Here is an 18,164-nt window from a genome sequence, read left to right as displayed (position 1 = left end):
ATGGGTAGATACTAACAGACAGACTGAATAAAGAGAGAGACTGACCTGGGGCCCATGGGTAGATACTAACAGACAGACTGAATAAAGAGAGAGACTGACCTGGGGCCCATGGGTAGATACTAACAGACAGACTGAATAAAGAGAGAGACTGACCTGGGGCCCATGGGTAGATACTAACAGACAGACTGAATAAAGAGAGAGACTGACCTGGGGCCCATGGGTAGATACTAACAGACAGTCTGAATAAAGAGAGAGACTGACCTGGGGCCCATGGGTAGATACTAACAGACAGACTGAATAAAGAGAGAGACTGACCTGGGGCCCATGGGTAGATACTAACAGACAGACTGAATAAAGAGAGAGACTGACCTGGGGCCCATGGGTAGATACTAACAGACAGACTGAATAAAGAGAGAGACTGACCTGGGGCCCATGGGTAGATACTAACAGACAGACTGAATAAAGAGAGAGACTGACCTGGGGCCCATGGGTAGATACTAACAGACAGACTGAATAAAGAGAGAGACTGACCTGGGGCCCATGGGTAGATACTAACAGACAGACTGAATAAAGAGAGAGACTGACCTGGGGCCCATGGGTAGATACTAACAGACAGACTGAATAAAGAGAGAGACTGACCTGGGGCCCATGGGTAGATACTAACAGACAGACTGAATAAAGAGAGAGACTGACCTGGGGCCCATGGGTAGATACTAACAGACAGACTGAATAAAGAGAGAGACTGACCTGGGGCCCATGGGTAGATACTAACAGACAGACTGAATAAAGAGAGAGACTGACCTGGGGCCCATGGGTAGATACTAACAGACAGACTGAATAAAGAGAGAGAGACTGACCTGGGGCCCATGGGTAGATACTAACAGACAGACTGAATAAAGAGAGAGACTGACCTGGGGCCCATGGGTAGATACTAACAGACAGACTGAATAAAGAGAGAGACTGACCTGGGGCCCATGGGTAGATACTAACAGACAGACTGAATAAAGAGAGAGACTGACCTGGGGCCCATGGGTAGATACTAACAGACAGACTGAATAAAGAGAGAGACTGACCTGGGGCCCATGGGTAGATACTAACAGACAGACTGAATAAAGAGAGAGACTGACCTGGGGCCCATGGGTAGATACTAACAGACAGACTGAATAAAGAGAGAGACTGACCTGGGGCCCATGGGTAGATACTAACAGACAGACTGAATAAAGAGAGAGACTGACCTGGGGCCCATGGGTAGATACTAACAGACAGACTGAATAAAGAGAGAGACTGACCTGGGGCCCATGGGTAGATACTAACAGACAGACTGAATAAAGAGAGAGACTGACCTGGGGCCCATGGGTAGATACTAACAGACAGACTGAATAAAGAGAGAGACTGACCTGGGGCCCATGGGTAGATACTAACAGACAGACTGAATAAAGAGAGAGACTGACCTGGGGCCCATGGGTAGATACTAACAGACAGACTGAATAAAGAGAGAGACTGACCTGGGGCCCATGGGTAGATACTAACAGACAGACTGAATAAAGAGAGAGACTGACCTGGGGCCCATGGGTAGATACTAACAGACAGACTGAATAAAGAGAGAGACTGACCTGGGGCCCATGGGTAGATACTAACAGACAGACTGAATAAAGAGAGAGACTGACCTGGGGCCCATGGGTAGATACTAACAGACAGACTGAATAAAGAGAGAGACTGACCTGGGGCCCATGGGTAGATACTAACAGACAGACTGAATAAAGAGAGAGACTGACCTGGGGCCCATGGGTAGATACTAACAGACAGACTGAATAAGAGAGAGACTGACCTGGGGCCCATGGGTAGATACTAACAGACAGACTGAATAAAGAGAGAGACTGACCTGGGGCCCATGGGTAGATACTAACAGACAGACTGAATAAAGAGAGAGACTGACCTGGGGCCCATGGGTAGATACTAACAGACAGACTGAATAAAGAGAGAGACTGACCTGGGGCCCATGGGTAGATACTAACAGACAGACTGAATAAAGAGAGAGACTGACCTGGGGCCCATGGGTAGATACTAACAGACAGACTGAATAAAGAGAGAGACTGACCTGGGGCCCATGGGTAGATACTAACAGACAGACTGAATAAAGAGAGAGACTGACCTGGGGCCCATGGGTAGATACTAACAGACAGACTGAATAAAGAGAGAGACTGACCTGGGGCCCATGGGTAGATACTAACAGACAGACTGAATAAAGAGAGAGACTGACCTGGGGCCCATGGGTAGATACTAACAGACAGACTGAATAAAGAGAGAGACTGACCTGGGGCCCATGGGTAGATACTAACAGACAGACTGAATAAAGAGAGAGACTGACCTGGGGCCCATGGGTAGATACTAACAGACAGACTGAATAAAGAGAGAGACTGACCTGGGGCCCATGGGTAGATACTAACAGACAGACTGAATAAAGAGAGAGACTGACCTGGGGCCCATGGGTAGATACTAACAGACAGACTGAATAAAGAGAGAGACTGACCTGGGGCCCATGGGTAGATACTAACAGACAGACTGAATAAAGAGAGAGACTGACCTGGGGCCCATGGGTAGATACTAACAGACAGACTGAATAAAGAGAGAGACTGACCTGGGGCCCATGGGTAGATACTAACAGACAGACTGAATAAAGAGAGAGACTGACCTGGGGCCCATGGGTAGATACTAACAGACAGACTGAATAAAGAGAGAGACTGACCTGGGGCCCATGGGTAGATACTAACAGACAGACTGAATAAAGAGAGAGACTGACCTGGGGCCCATGGGTAGATACTAACAGACAGACTGAATAAAGAGAGAGACTGACCTGGGGCCCATGGGTAGATACTAACAGACAGACTGAATAAAGAGAGAGACTGACCTGGGGCCCATGGGTAGATACTAACAGACAGACTGAATAAAGAGAGAGACTGACCTGGGGCCCATGGGTAGATACTAACAGACAGACTGAATAAAGAGAGAGACTGACCTGGGGCCCATGGGTAGATACTAACAGACAGACTGAATAAAGAGAGAGACTGACCTGGGGCCCATGGGTAGATACTAACAGACAGACTGAATAAAGAGAGAGACTGACCTGGGGCCCATGGGTAGATACTAACAGACAGACTGAATAAAGAGAGAGACTGACCTGGGGCCCATGGGTAGATACTAACAGACAGACTGAATAAAGAGAGAGACTGACCTGGGGCCCATGGGTAGATACTAACAGACAGACTGAATAAAGAGAGAGACTGACCTGGGGCCCATGGGTAGATACTAACAGACAGACTGAATAAAGAGAGAGACTGACCTGGGGCCCATGGGTAGATACTAACAGACAGACTGAATAAAGAGAGAGACTGACCTGGGGCCCATGGGTAGATACTAACAGACAGACTGAATAAAGAGAGAGACTGACCTGGGGCCCATGGGTAGATACTAACAGACAGACTGAATAAAGAGAGAGACTGACCTGGGGCCCATGGGTAGATACTAACAGACAGACTGAATAAAGAGAGAGACTGACCTGGGGCCCATGGGTAGATACTAACAGACAGACTGAATAAAGAGAGAGACTGACCTGGGGCCCATGGGTAGATACTAACAGACAGACTGAATAAAGAGAGAGACTGACCTGGGGCCCATGGGTAGATACTAACAGACAGACTGAATAAAGAGAGAGACTGACCTGGGGCCCATGGGTAGATACTAACAGACAGACTGAATAAAGAGAGAGAGACTGACCTGGGGCCCATGGGTAGATACTAACAGACAGACTGAATAAAGAGAGAGACTGACCTGGGGCCCATGGGTAGATACTAACAGACAGTCTGAATAAAGAGAGAGACTGACCTGGGGCCCATGGGTAGATACTAACAGACAGACTGAATAAAGAGAGAGACTGACCTGGGGCCCATGGGTAGATACTAACAGACAGTCTGAATAAAGAGAGAGACTGACCTGGGGCCCATGGGTAGATACTAACAGACAGACTGAATAAAGAGAGAGACTGACCTGGGGCCCATGGGTAGATACTAACAGACAGACTGAATAAAGAGAGAGACTGACCTGGGGCCCATGTGTAGATACTAACAGACAGTCTGAATAAAGAGAGAGACTGACCTGGGGCCCATGGGTAGATACTAACAGACAGACTGAATAAAGAGAGAGACTGACCTGGGGCCCATGGGTAGATACTAACAGACAGACTGAATAAAGAGAGAGACTGACCTGGGGCCCATGGGTAGATACTAACAGACAGACTGAATAAAGAGAGAGACTGACCTGGGGCCCATGGGTAGATACTAACAGACAGTCTGAATAAAGAGAGAGACTGACCTGGGGCCCATGGGTAGATACTAACAGACAGACTGAATAAAGAGAGAGACTGACCTGGGGCCCATGGGTAGATACTAACAGACAGACTGAATAAAGAGAGAGACTGACCTGGGGCCCATGGGTAGATACTAACAGACAGTCTGAATAAAGAGAGAGACTGACCTGGGGCCCATGGGTAGATACTAACAGACAGACTGAATAAAGAGAGAGACTGACCTGGGGCCCATGGGTAGATACTAACAGACAGACTGAATAAAGAGAGAGACTGACCTGGGGCCCATGGGTAGAGAACACCTGATGTCAGCCAAGGACATAGGTCTACATACTGATACATGGATGCCAGCCATTGCAGTAGCCTAATGCAGGGGTTCCCAAACTTTTTAACTCGGGGCCCCCGTTCCAGCATCGGGAATATCCCGCGCCCCCCTCCCTACGCGTCACGTCTATTTCTATAGGCACAAGCACTGTTCATGACACAAACTGTTCACACCCCATGTTATTGGTGGAGAGAATGTTGCAGGTTTAAAGCTTATTTCCTGCAATTCTACACGTTTTGTCATGGTGGTGCAAAGAAAATGTTGCCGTTTTAAAGCGAATGTTGTTGCAATTCTATATATTTTTTTTCATGTGATATTTAAGTGACAAAAAATAAACCAATGTAGAAGCCTAATGAACCAATGCAGTAGCCTAATGAACCAATGCAGTAGCCTAATGAACCAATGCAGTAGCCTAATGAACCAATGCAGTAGCCTAATGAACCAATGCAGTAGCCTAATGAACCAATGCAGTAGCCTAATGAACCAATGTAGTAGCCTAATGAACCAATGTAGTAGCCTAATGAACCAATGCAGTAGCCTAATGAACCAATTCAGTAGCCTAATGAACCAATGCAGTAGTCTAATGAACCAATGCAGTAGTCTAATGAACCAATGCAGTAGTCTAATGAACCAATGTATTAGTCTAATGAACCAATGCAGTAGCCTAATGAACCAATGCAGTAGCCTAATGAACCAATGCAGTAGTCTAATGAACCAATGCAGTAGTTTAATGAACCAATGCAGTAGTCTAATGAACCAATGCAGTAGCCTAATGAACCAATGCAGTAGCCTAATGAACCAATGTCGTAGCCTAATGAACCAATGCAGTAGTCTAATGAACCAATGCAGTAGCCTAATGAACCAATGCAGTAGCCTAATGAACCAATGCAGTAGCCTAATGAACCAATGCAGTAGCCTAATGAACCAATGCAGTAGCCTAATGAACCAATGCATTAGCCTAATGAACCAATGCAGTAGCCTAATGAACCAATGCAGTAGCCTAATGAACCATGTGTCAGTAGAAATGCACCATGTGTACAACTGCAGTATACTCTCCCAGAGGTAAACAGCATCAAGCAGCCTTTGGTTAGAGTAAACATGATGTTCAGAGCTAGATTCAACATGATTCAATTGGGATATTTAGGCTTGGCTGCTTCTCTCATCAGGGCACATAAGAAAAATGAAATAAAAATAGATTCAACATAGCATGAACATATTAACGTTATACACAGGACATTGTTTTTTGTTGCAATTGACATTAAATTGGAAGAAATGCTCTCATTGAGTGGCATTTGATGCTCATACCAGTTTTTGCCTGGATAATAGTTCATCTGTAGGAATTGGACCAAAGTGAGACCCTGTTATGATGACCAATAAAGACCAATCAACCTGCACATGTACTCTACTGTATGCTTATTGTTATAGTTGAATGTATGCTTATTTTGACCCTTGGTTATTGTTGTTACTGTTGTCCTGTTGACAATTTTGATTCTCATTTTTATTTCTTTTTATATTGTAAATATCCAAAATAAGCTTTGGCAATATGTACGTTATTACGTCATGCCAATGAAGCGAATTGAATTGAATTGAATTGATGAGGTCACAATGGAACCTCTGCCCTTCGTTCATTCTCTATCTGACAGTAAAAGAGACGTCTGAGTTGAAGCTAACTGCTCTCTCTGACCTCTCTCTGACCTCTCTCTGACCTCTATCTAATCTCTCTCCACCCTCTCTCTCTCTCTCTCTCTCTCTCTCTCTCTCTCTGACTCTCTCCACCCTCTCTCTCTCTGACCTCTCTCTGACCTCTCTCTGACCTCTCTCTCTCTCTGACCTCTCTCTGACCTCTCTCCACCCTCTCTCTCTCCTCTCTCTCTCTGACCTCTCTCCACCCTCTCTCTCTCTATCTCTGACCTCTCTCTCTCTGACCTCTCTCTACCCTCTCTCCCTCTCTCTCTCTCTAACCTCTCTCTCTCTCTGACCTCTCTCCACCCCCCTCTCTCCCTCTCTCTAACCTCTCTCTCTCTCTCTCTCTCTCTCTAACCTCTCTCTCTCTAACCTCTCTCTCTCTCTCTCTGACCTCTCCACCCTCTCTTCTCTCTCTCTCTCTCTCTCTAACCTCTCTCCACCCTCTCTTCTCTCTCTCTAACCTCTCTCTGACCTCTCTCCACCCTCTCTCTCTCGCTGACCTCTCTCTGACCTCTCTCTCTCTCTCTCTGACCTCTCTCTACCCTCTCTCCACCCTCTCTCTCTCTCGCTCTAATCTCTCTCCACCCACCCTCTCTCTGTCTCTCTGTCTCTCTCACTCTCTCTCACCTCTCTCCACCCCCCACCCACTCTCTCTCTCACTCTCTGTGTCTCTGTCTCTCGCTCACTCTCTCTGTCTCTGTCTCTCCTAATACAGGGGTGTGGTTCGAGTGGACGTCAACCTCCAGGATGTGGACATTGACCAGTGCTCCAGCAGTGGCTGGTTTGCTGGAACTCACCGCTGTAATCTGACCAGCATGGATGTGAGTCTACTTCTCTGATCCTTAAGTTCGTCCATTAATCCATCCAACTTTCCATCCATTCATCCATCCATTCATTCATTCATCCATTCATTCATCCATCCATCCATCCATCCATCCATTCCTCCATCCATCCCTTTGTCCATTCATCCATCCATTCCTCCATCCATCCATTCATCTGTCCATTCATTCCTCCATTTCTCCATCCATCCGTACAAAACAATCATACAGGACATAAAGCCCTTAGTAAGAATACAGGACATAAAGCCCTTAGTAAGAATGCAGGACATAAAGCCCTTAGTAAGAATGCAGGACATAAAGCCCTTAGTAAGAATGCAGGACATAAAGCCCTTAGTAAGAATGCAGGACATAGCTTCTTTGCAAGCAATATGTATGTCCCTCTGAATGTTATTGCTAATGCATATAAAATGACAGAGTACTTGGCAAGATAAAACACATCCAAGATATGTACTGCTACTGGGAGAATCAAAGGCACGAGAAAAAAAAAAACCCCAGTCCTGTTCTTAATAATAATGCTCCCCAAACGGAATCTATTGTCTTGGTGTGAAGTTAACGGATGACATGTGGTTTGTCTCCATGTAGACAGTAAATCACTCTGGTGGAGCAGAGGGCGGGTTTCATCTTTGTTCTTATGTAAAGAATAGCAAGATTATCAGAATTCTGTAGCAGTATTTGCATTGAATATGGGCTGCTGTAAATAATAGACCATTGCTTAAAGGTGCATGTTGTCCACAGCTTTAATACTGTGTAACATACTCTGCAAGTGGAACAGGGAGGTTTTAACCAGGGTTTCTAGTGATTGGCACCGGGGGGGATGTCATGTTTGATCACCCTCAAAGTGCAGGCTATCGACTGAACCACCCGTCTTCCGAGTTTTTGATGACTTGAAGTGTGTGTGTGTGTGTTTGTGTGTGTGTCAAATATGTGTTATGTGTAATGTGTTGCAGCTCAATTCAGTGGTGGGGTCGGGCTTGTTGGTCAGGCTTGTTGGTCAGGCTTGTTGGTCAGGCTTGTTGATCAGGCTTGCTGTTCAGGCTTGTTGGTCAGGCTTGTTGATCAGGCTTGCTGTTCAGGCTTGTTGGTCAGGCTTGCTGTTCAGGCTTGTTGTTCAGGCTTGCTGTTCAGGCTTGTTGGTCAGGCTTGTTGGTCAGGCTTGTTGGTCAGGCTTGTTGGTCAGGATTGCTGTTCAGGCTTGCTGTTCAGGCTTGTTGATCAGGCTTGTTGTTCAGGCTTGCGTGGCATAGCCCTGGCTATATGATGTATTATAAATGCAGTGTAATGGATTGCAGCAAGAACACTGAATTATTGACCATACTCGTTGTCTGGGTGCTCCCCCTCCTAGGCTTTTCCCTCTTCTGGGAGTCCTACTGAAGGAACAAACCAAGGTTCCATGTATCCCTGTTCTACTGAAGGAACATACCAAGGTTCCATGTATCCCTGTTCTACTGAAGGAACATACCAAGGTTCCATGTATCCATGTTCTACTGAAGGAACATACCAAGGTTCCATGTATCCCTGTTCTACTGAAGGAACATACCAAGGTTCCATGTATCCCTGTTCTACTGAAGGAACATACCAAGGTTCCATGTATCCTAGTAACCTGCCAGGATGTGTTATATTGTTAGATTCTCACTTGTTCTGACTTAAGTTGTGTGTGATGTGTGTAATAAAGAGGTGTGTGTGAGTGTGTGAGCAATTCTAATCTTTACATGCCAGATGAATAGGACAAAAACACTGTGACGGGGGTTGATATTTTCTAAACAACATTTCAGAGCACGTTGGACTTTTGTCCTCCATTGACTTTGGATCTGCTGTGTTATGGCTTAACAGCAACCAGTGAGTGGACGTCATCTCCTATCAGTCTCCTCTCTGTCCCAACAGCGATGTTAACGATGTTAACTGACAGGAGGTTGAATAAGGGTAGAGGCCACGGGGTCCAAGCACAGAGTAGCCTACTACTCAGCAATAGAATCCAAACATTAACTTAAGCCAATCAGAAAAGCAATTTTATTAACGTAACTATTCATCAACTGCTGAATAAACAAATGAATACTTAAGTAAATAAATCATTCATGCATCAGTATTTCTAATGATACTTTTTGGGGGGTTAATGACCTACATTTTAGTTAAATTAAAATGATAGTCAAGTTTGGGGGTTGCTTTCATGTTGTTAGTTGGGAGTTGAGTCTTACTGGCTTGTGCACACTGTTGAGGAGCACTGATGGATTTGACAAGTCATGCTGTATCAGTATCCACCATCTGTCCTTGCATATCCCTGTGGTCTCTGATACCCTGTGGTCCCACATAGCCTTTATTCCCAGATAGCCTTTAGTCCCACATAGCCTTTATTCCCAGATAGCCTGTGGTCCCAGATAGCCTTTGGTCCCAGATACCCTGTGGTCCCACATAGCCTTTAGTCCCAGATAGCCTTTAATCCCAGATACCCTGTGGTCCCAGATAGCCTTTGGTCCCAGATAGCCTTTGGTCCCAGATACCCTGTGGTCCCACATAGCCTTTAGTCCCAGATAGCCTTCAGTCCCGATACCCTGTGGTCCCACATAGCCTTTATTCCCAGATAGCCTTTAGTCCCACACAACCTTTAGTCCCAGATAGCCTTTAGTCCCACACAACCTTTAGTCCCAGATAGCCTTTAGTCCCACACAACCTTTAGTCCCAGATAGCCTTTGGTCCCAGATACCCTGTGGTCCCACATAGCCTTTAGTCCCAGATAGCCTTCAGTCCCGATACCCTGTGGTCCTACATAGCCTTTATTCCCAGATAGCCTTTAGTCCCACATAACCTTTAGTCCCAGATAGCCTGTGGTCCCACATAGCCTTTAGTCCCACATAGCCTTAGTCACAGATTGTTGTAACTTTAATGGGTTACAGAGTTAATGTTTACAGTTAATTCATTGAGCTGTATCTAAAGATATTTTCTTTACAGTTATTTACATGTGTAATTGTATTAGAAGTTGTGTGTTGGAGATTGAGAGAACTACATACATATTTATGTTGTATTGGTTAGTATTGTAAGTCGCTCTGGATAAGAGCATCTGCTAAATGACTTAAATGTAAATGTATTGGATTAGGCTATTGACTGCAAGTTCCAGAATGCCTTGCAACAGGAAGTAGAAAGAGAGAGAATGTGTACAAGTGACAAGTGATTGTCCTGACTTTCGCGAGCAACTTTCTTTTACTGTTTTGTAGAATCTAAAGTTGTTAAATGTAACGTGAACAAGTAGTATTACTAAAAGAAGCTTTCATTTCAAACCCGACGTCCCGAGTCATTACTTTGAAGATACAGTTGAAGTAGTAAGTTTACATACACCTAGGTTGGAGTCATTAAAACTCGTTTTTCAACCACTCCACAAATGTCTTGTTAACAAACTATAGTTTTGGCAAGTCAGTTAGGACATCTACTTTGTGCATGACACAAGTCATTTTTCCAACAATTGTTTACAGACATATTATTTCACTTATAATTCACTGTATCACAATTGCAGTGGGTCAGAAGTTTACATACACTAAGTTGACTGTGTCTTTAAACAACTTGGAAAATTCCAGAAAATGATGTCATGGCTCTAGAAGCTTCTGATAGGTTAATTGACATAATTTAGTCGAATGGAGGTGTACCTGTGGATGTATTTCAAGGCCTACCTTCAAACGTAGTGCCTCTTCGCTTGACATCATGGGAAAATCAAAAGAAATCAGCCAAGAACTCAGAAAAGAATTGTAGACCTCCACAAGTCTGGTTCATCCTTGGGAGCAATTTCCAAATGCCTGAAGGTACCATGCTCATCTGTACAAACAATAGTATGCAAGATTAAACATCATGGGACCACGCAGCTGCCATACCGCTCAGGAAGGAGACGCATTCTGTCTCCTAGAGATGAACGTACTTTGGTGCGAAAAGTGCAAAACAATCCCAGAATAGCAAAGGACCTGGTGAAGATGCTGGAGGAAACAGGTACAAAAATATCTATATCCACAGTAAAACGAGTCCTATATCAACATAACCTGAAAGGCCGCTCAGCAAGAAAGAAGCCACTGCTCCAAAACCCGCCATAAAAAAAGCCAGTCTACGGTTTGCAACTGCACATGGGGACAAAGATCGTACTTTTTGGAGAAATGTCCTCTGGTCTGATGAAACAAAAATAGAACTGTTTTGCCATAATGACCATCGTTATGTTTGGAGGAAAAAGGGGGAGGCTAGCAAGCCAAAGAACACCATCCCAACCATGAAGCACAGGGGTGGCAGCATCATGTTGTGGGGGTGCTTTGCTGCAGGAGGGACTGTTGCACTTCACAAAATAGATGGCATCATGACGAAGGAAAATGATGTGGATATATTGAAGCAACATCTCAAGACATCAGTCAGGAAGTTAAAGCTTGGTCGCAAATGGGTCTTCCAAATGGACAATGACCCCAAGCATATTTCCAAAGTTGTGGCAAAATGGCTTAACGACAACAAAGTCAAGGTATTGGAGTGGCCATCACAAAGCCCTGACCTCAATCCCATAGATCATTTGTGGGCAGAACTGAAAATGCGTGTGCGAGCAAGGAGGCCTACAAACCTGACTCAGTTACACCAGCCTTGTCAGGAGGAATGGGCACAAATTCACCCAACTTATTGTGGGAAGCTTGTGGAAGGCTACCCGAAACGTTTGACTCAAGTTAAACAATTTAAAGGCAATGCTACCAAATACTAATTGAGTGTATGTAAACTTCTGACCCACTGGGAATGTGATGAAAGAGATAAAAGCTGAAATAAATCATTCTCTCTACTATTATTCGAACATTTCACATTTTTTAAATAAAGTGGTGATCCTAACTGACCTAAGAGAGGGAATTTTTACTCTGATTAAATGTCAGGAATTGTGAAAAACTGAGTTTAAATGTATCTGGCTAAGGTGTATGTAAACTTCTGACTTCAACTGTAGTTTTTCTATATTTTGGTGCCGAAACCCGGGAAAAGTATGAGCTGCGACGAAGATCGTAGGGATGAAGCGGCTGAAACGGCTGAGGAGGAACGTCGGCATGAAGCAGAAAGAATGAGACGAAAGCGGGGTACCATTCGAGGTGCCACAACACGGATTTTGAATCAGATTGACGTGGAAATAACCCAGTCAAATTCGGATACCGATCACTTGAGTACATTGTTGGAATTGCTGTCAGCTAATGAGGACAGTTTGTTTGAACTTGATCATGGAATTGAACAGTTAACACCATTGGATGGATTGGAGGCGGAGATTGCATTCATAGAGGATTACAAATAGTGCGTTATCGTGCTGAAGAGCCGTGCACAACGAGTGATAAAGAAAAAACAGGACCTCAATCCACTACCAGCACGGGTGAGTGACGCTAACTCAAACAGATCACAGAGACCATCAGTAAGCCTACCAATGTTGATTATTGAGAAATTTTATGGAGATGTCAGTATGTGGCAGTAGTTTTGGAGCCAGTATGAGACTGCTATTCACAACAACGATTCACTGTATAATAAAGAGAAGTTTACCTATCTGAAAACATATCTCACTGGACCAGCTGCAAAGGCAGTAGCAGGACTGAAGTTAACAGACAGTAACTATGATGATGCAATCGCTCTGCTCAAGAGCAGATTTGGAAGGAAAGATCTTGTGATTAGTGCTCACATGTCAAAGCTGCTGAATCTCAATCATGTGAAGAAATCCTCTGACCTAAATGCATTGAGGCAGCTATATGATGAATGTGAAATTCAGATTAGGAGCTTGGAATCTCTGGTTGGAGTGTCAGAAACCTATGGAAGCCTACTATGCCCAATCTTACTGCAGATGATTCCAGAGGACATGGCTCTTGACTATAGTAGATGGATGGAAAGTGTCTAAGATCGTCAGTTTCCTACAGAAGGAGGTTCAGAGAAGGGAGAGAGCGCTACAAATGACAAGATCATGCAACCAACAGAAAGAAAGCAAACCATGGAACAAGTCATGCTCCTCCAATGAAATGAAAACAAAAAGACCCAACATGCCATCTGCTGTGGCACTGCACACAGCCCGTCAGAAGGAACAAAAAGGTATATTCTGTGACAGTGCAGACCACAAATCAGAAAGCTGCACTGACCATAATATTGCTACACGCAAAGAGAAGCTAAACAAAATGGGAAGATGTTTTGTATGTTTAGGACAGAAAAACATAGCAAAATTATGTAAAGTCAAAGATGTGTCATGTGCAATGTGTGGAAGCAGACATCACATTGCTGTGTGTACCAGTAAGTGAGGTACAACCCCCCTACTGTTTCTGCAGATGCTGTTGTTACCTCAGTGAAGATGAAACCAGATGGACAGAACACTGTGTTGCTACAAACAGCAAAGGCATGGGTAGAAGGCACATCGGGCAGGAAGATAGCTCGTTGCTTACTAGATGGAGGCAGTCAGAGAAGCTTTGTACATGCAAACCTTGTGAAGGGCTTGAAGCTACCAGTAATCAGACAAGAGGCACTCACTCTTCACACGTTTGGCTCCTCTGCTTCAGCAACGTCCCAACGCAACACAGTGAAAGTCATCTTGGAGAATGTCTGGGACAAACAGCAGAGAATAAGAGATAGAGGCAATTGAAACCCCACAAGTGTGCACAGCTGTGATGAAGGTTCCTGGTGAACAGATTCAACATGAGCTCAATAGAAAGGGATTGCAGCTCGCAGACTTTCCAGGAGATTACAATGATCCTGAACTCTCTGTCCTGATGGGAGCAGACTACTACTGGCAGATAGTATCATGCAGAGTGGAGCGACTGACGCAGACGCTGGTTGCTTTAGAGAGCACCTTTGGATGGTCGGTGCAGGAACCAGTGTCCATGTCAAGTGTCACCGAGGCAACATGCATGTTCATCCCACTTGATGAAGACACACTAGTTTCCAAACAACTGCATGCATTCTGGGAGCTTGAGTCTCTGGGTATTATAAGCGAGAAAACACAGAACCCAGAGGAAAACGAGGCTCTACAGAGGTTAGAGAAAACAACCACCTTCAAAGATGGACGATACCACGTGGAGTTGCCATGGAAATGAGAAATACCAAAACTCCAAGACAACTATAGAATCGCCAAGAAACAGTTTGAAGGTCTGAAGGAAAGATAGAAGAAGGATGTGACGTTATACAGCCGATACAATGAAGTAGTAGAGGACTACTTACAACAGGATATGGCAGAGGACGTGCCCAAGGACAATGCATCATGCGCAGACAACGTAAAATACTACTTACCTCACCATGCAGGACTCTGAGAAGATAAGGTGGCGACAAAACTGAGAGTGGTGTTTGATGCCTCGTCCCATGAAGATGGCTGTCCATCCCTCAATGACTGTCTACTCACAGGACCAAACCTGAATCCGGATCTGCTCAGCGTTCTGATAAGGTTCAGACTACATGAGATCGCATTCATGGCAGACATCAAGAAGGCTTTCCTGCAGATATCCCTAGCAGAGAGAGACAGAGACGCCGTGAGATTCCTATGGCTCACAGGCCCACCAAGGGGAGAAAATGAAGAGGAGTTGAGCGTGCTGAGGATGAAAAGAGTGGTATTTGGAGCTTCCCCAAGTCCATTCTTGCTGGTAGCTACAATCAGGAAGCACCTGAAACAATATGAAACAGAATAACCAGAAGTTGTAGAGATATTGAGAGAGTCACTCTATGTAGATGACTTCATTGCAAGTTCACGCAATGTTGAAGAGGCTTACCTTGTGACAACAACTGCAAAGCGAATGCTGTCAATTGCAGGCATGGACCTCTGCAAGTGGATGATCAACTCTCCGGAACTGAAAACAAAATGGGAGGAGAGTACGACAACTGACCACCTGTTGTCGCTAGAAACACAAGTAGTAGTGCTGAAGGTTTTAGGTTTAGTATGGAGACCGGGAACAGATGATTTTGTGTTTGACCTCAGGCCACTACTGAGCATTCTAAAGCAAAGGGAAAACACAAAGATAGTGTTCTGCAGTCGTCTGCACGTATCTTCGACCCTCTCGGCTTCCTGACCCCCTTCACCATCAGTATCAAGTGCATGTTCCAGGAAACGTGGGAGAGGAGACTCAGCTGGGGCGAAGAATTACCACCTGATCTGACACGAGAATGGCAACAGTGGTGTTCAGAACTACCCCAGTTACACCAGCTCACCATACCAAGGTGGTACAGAACAGACATGCTGCCACAGAACAGCCACACCCTGAAACTACACGTGTTCTGTGACGCAAGTGAAAGGGCTTATGGTTCAGTAGCTTACTTGCAAGGTGAATCACAATACAGGGAAACAACGACAAGTCTAGCCGCATCCAAGTCCAGGGTAGCCCCACTCAAGAAAATGACGCTGCCATGCCTGGAGCTCATGGGAGCTGTGATTGGAGTGAGACTAGCAAACAACCTGATGACCATACTGAAAATGGAAGAAAAACAGATCAAAATGTGGACAGACTCGATGATCGTGCTGCATTGGATTTGCAGCTCAGCTCAGAAATGGAAACAGTTTGTCGCACACAGAGTGACAGAGATCCAGTCCTTGACCAATTCAGAATCATGGTCACATATTGAAGGGAAAACTAATCCAGCCGACCTCCCTACAAGAGGACAAAATGTTCGAAACTTGACACAGAGCCAGCTATGGTGGAATGGACCCAGAATTCTGACATCACCGAATCAGTCCGAGGAGACTGATGATAACAAGTTTCCAGAAGAGGTAAATACAGAACTCACGTCCAGTCACCAGGTTACTGTACTACTCGCAGCAAACAGCACAGACATCACTGAACCTGTGTTGCAGCTTGAAAGGTACAGCAAACTGAAAAGAGTGTTCAGAGTCACCGCCTGGATAAAGAAATTCATAGCCAATGCTCGTACAAACATAAAGATGCAAGGTGAGCTGACTGCTGACGAATTGTTCGATGCAGAAAAGTACTGGATCAAGGTAACACAACAACAGAGTTTCGGACAGGAGATAAAACTACTGAAGGCAGGAAAAGGCCTAAACAATGACTGTAAAATCAGAGAACTGAAACCGTTCTTGGACGAACACGAATTACTCAGTGTAGGAGGAAGACTGCAACAGTCCAACTTCACATTCAGAGAGCAGCACCCATGGGTTCTGCCCAACAAGTACAGATACTCAGAAATGCTGATACAGTACCACCATGAGAATGTGATGCATTCTGGAGCAAGAGACACTCTAGTACAAATCAAAGAGTGATACTGGATCTTGTGTGCTAGGCAGCTAGTCAAGAGCACAGTGACAAGATGTATAGTGTGCAAGAGATTCAAGGTAAGGGCCGGACAGCAGGTCACTGCTCCTTTACCAAAAGACAGAATAACTGAATCCCCACCATTTGAAGTCACAGATGTGGATTTTGCAGGACCGCTTTAGCCTTTATTCCCAGATAGCCTTTAGCCCCACATATCCTTTAGTCCCAGATAGTCTGTGGTCTCACATATCCTTTAGTCCCAGATAGCCTGTGGTCCCACATAGCCTTTAGTTCCACATAGCCTTAGTCACAGATTGTTGTAACTTTAATGGGTTACAGAGTTAATGTTTACAGTTAATTCATTGAGCTGTATCTAAAGATATTTTCTTCACAGTTATTTACATATGTAATTGTATTAGAATTCGTGAGTTGGAGATTGAGAGAACTACATACATATTTCTGTTGTATTGGTTAGTATTGGATTACGCTATTGACTGCAAGTTCCAGAATGCCTTCGACAGGAAGTAGGAAAGAGAGAGAACGAGCCAGTGATGTACAAGTGACAAGTGATTATCCTGACTTTCGCTAGCAACTTTCTTTTACTGTTTTGTAGAATCTAAAGTTGTTAAATGTAACGTGAACAAGTAGTATTACTAAAAGAAGCTTTAATTTCAAACCTGATGTCCCGAGTCATTACTTTGAAGATAGTTATTCTATATAGATACCCTGTGGTCCCACATAGCCTTTAGTCCCAGATACCCTGTGTTCCCACACAGCCTTTAGTCTCAGATACCCTGTGTTCCCACACAGCCTTTAGTCTCAGATACCCTGTGTCCCACACAGCCTTTAGTCTCAGATAGCCTTTAGTCCCAGGTAGCCTTTAGTCCCACATAGCCTTTAGTCCCACATAGCCTTTAGTCCCACATAGGCTTTAGTCCCACATAGCCTTTAGTCCCAGATAGCCTTTAGTCCCAGATACCCTGTGGTCCCACATAGCCTTTAGTTCCAGATAGCCTTTAGTTCCAGATAGCCTTTAGTCTCAGATAGCCTTTAGTCCCAGGTAGCCTTTAGTCCCACATAACCTTTAGTCCCAGATAGCCTTTAGTCCCACATAGCCTTTAGTCCCACATAGCCTTTAGTCCCAGATAGCCTTTATTCCCAGATAGCCTTTAGTCCCACATAGACTTTAGTCCCACATAGCCTTTAGTCCCACATAGCCTTTAGTCCCAGATAGCCTTTAGTCCCACATAGCCGTTAGTCCCACATAGCCGTTAGTCCCACATAGCCTTTAGTCCCAGATAGCCTTTAGTCCCAGATAGCCTTTAGTCCCAGATACCCTGTGGTCCCACATAGCCTTTTGTCCCAGGTAGCCTTTAGTCCCACATAGCCTTTAGTCTCACATAGCCTTTAGTCCCACATAGCCTTTAGTCCCACATAGCCTTTAGTCCCACATAGCCTTTAGTCCCACATAGCCTTTAGTCCCAGATAGCCTTTAGTCCCACATAGCCTTTAGTCCCAGATAGCCTTTAGTCCCACATAGCCTTTAGTCCCAGATAGCCTTTAGTCCCACATAGCCTTTAGTCCCAGATAGCCTTTAGTCCCAGATAGCCTTTAGTCCCAGATAGCTGGCTGCACAACATCCTGTGGAGATTGACTCTGCTTCTATAAGACTTGATCTATAACCCTTACTAGAGTTGAGATGAGGGACCACTGCTGCATCACCTTTACCAATTCCCTTGCTCTGTATATTTGGA

The 18,164-nt window shown here is 44.9% G+C and overlaps 1 protein-coding gene across 1 annotated transcript in view; it reads left to right on the top strand.

Annotated features, from left to right (window-relative positions):
- The window catches only part of LOC115170141 (probable G-protein coupled receptor 158), a 113,752-nt gene that overhangs the window by 5,875 nt on the left and 89,713 nt on the right, over positions 1-18,164 (top strand). Inside the window, exon 2 of the mRNA XM_029726471.1 lies at positions 7,087-7,192. Within this exon, the coding sequence (XP_029582331.1) occupies positions 7,087-7,192 (106 nt within the window). The remainder of the gene's footprint in view (positions 1-7,086; positions 7,193-18,164) is intronic.

This window comes from Salmo trutta, chromosome 31 (genome assembly GCF_901001165.1).
Source record: "Salmo trutta chromosome 31, fSalTru1.1, whole genome shotgun sequence".
Taxonomy (NCBI): domain Eukaryota; kingdom Metazoa; phylum Chordata; class Actinopteri; order Salmoniformes; family Salmonidae; genus Salmo; species Salmo trutta.
This window is presented reverse-complemented; position numbering and strand designations above follow the sequence as displayed.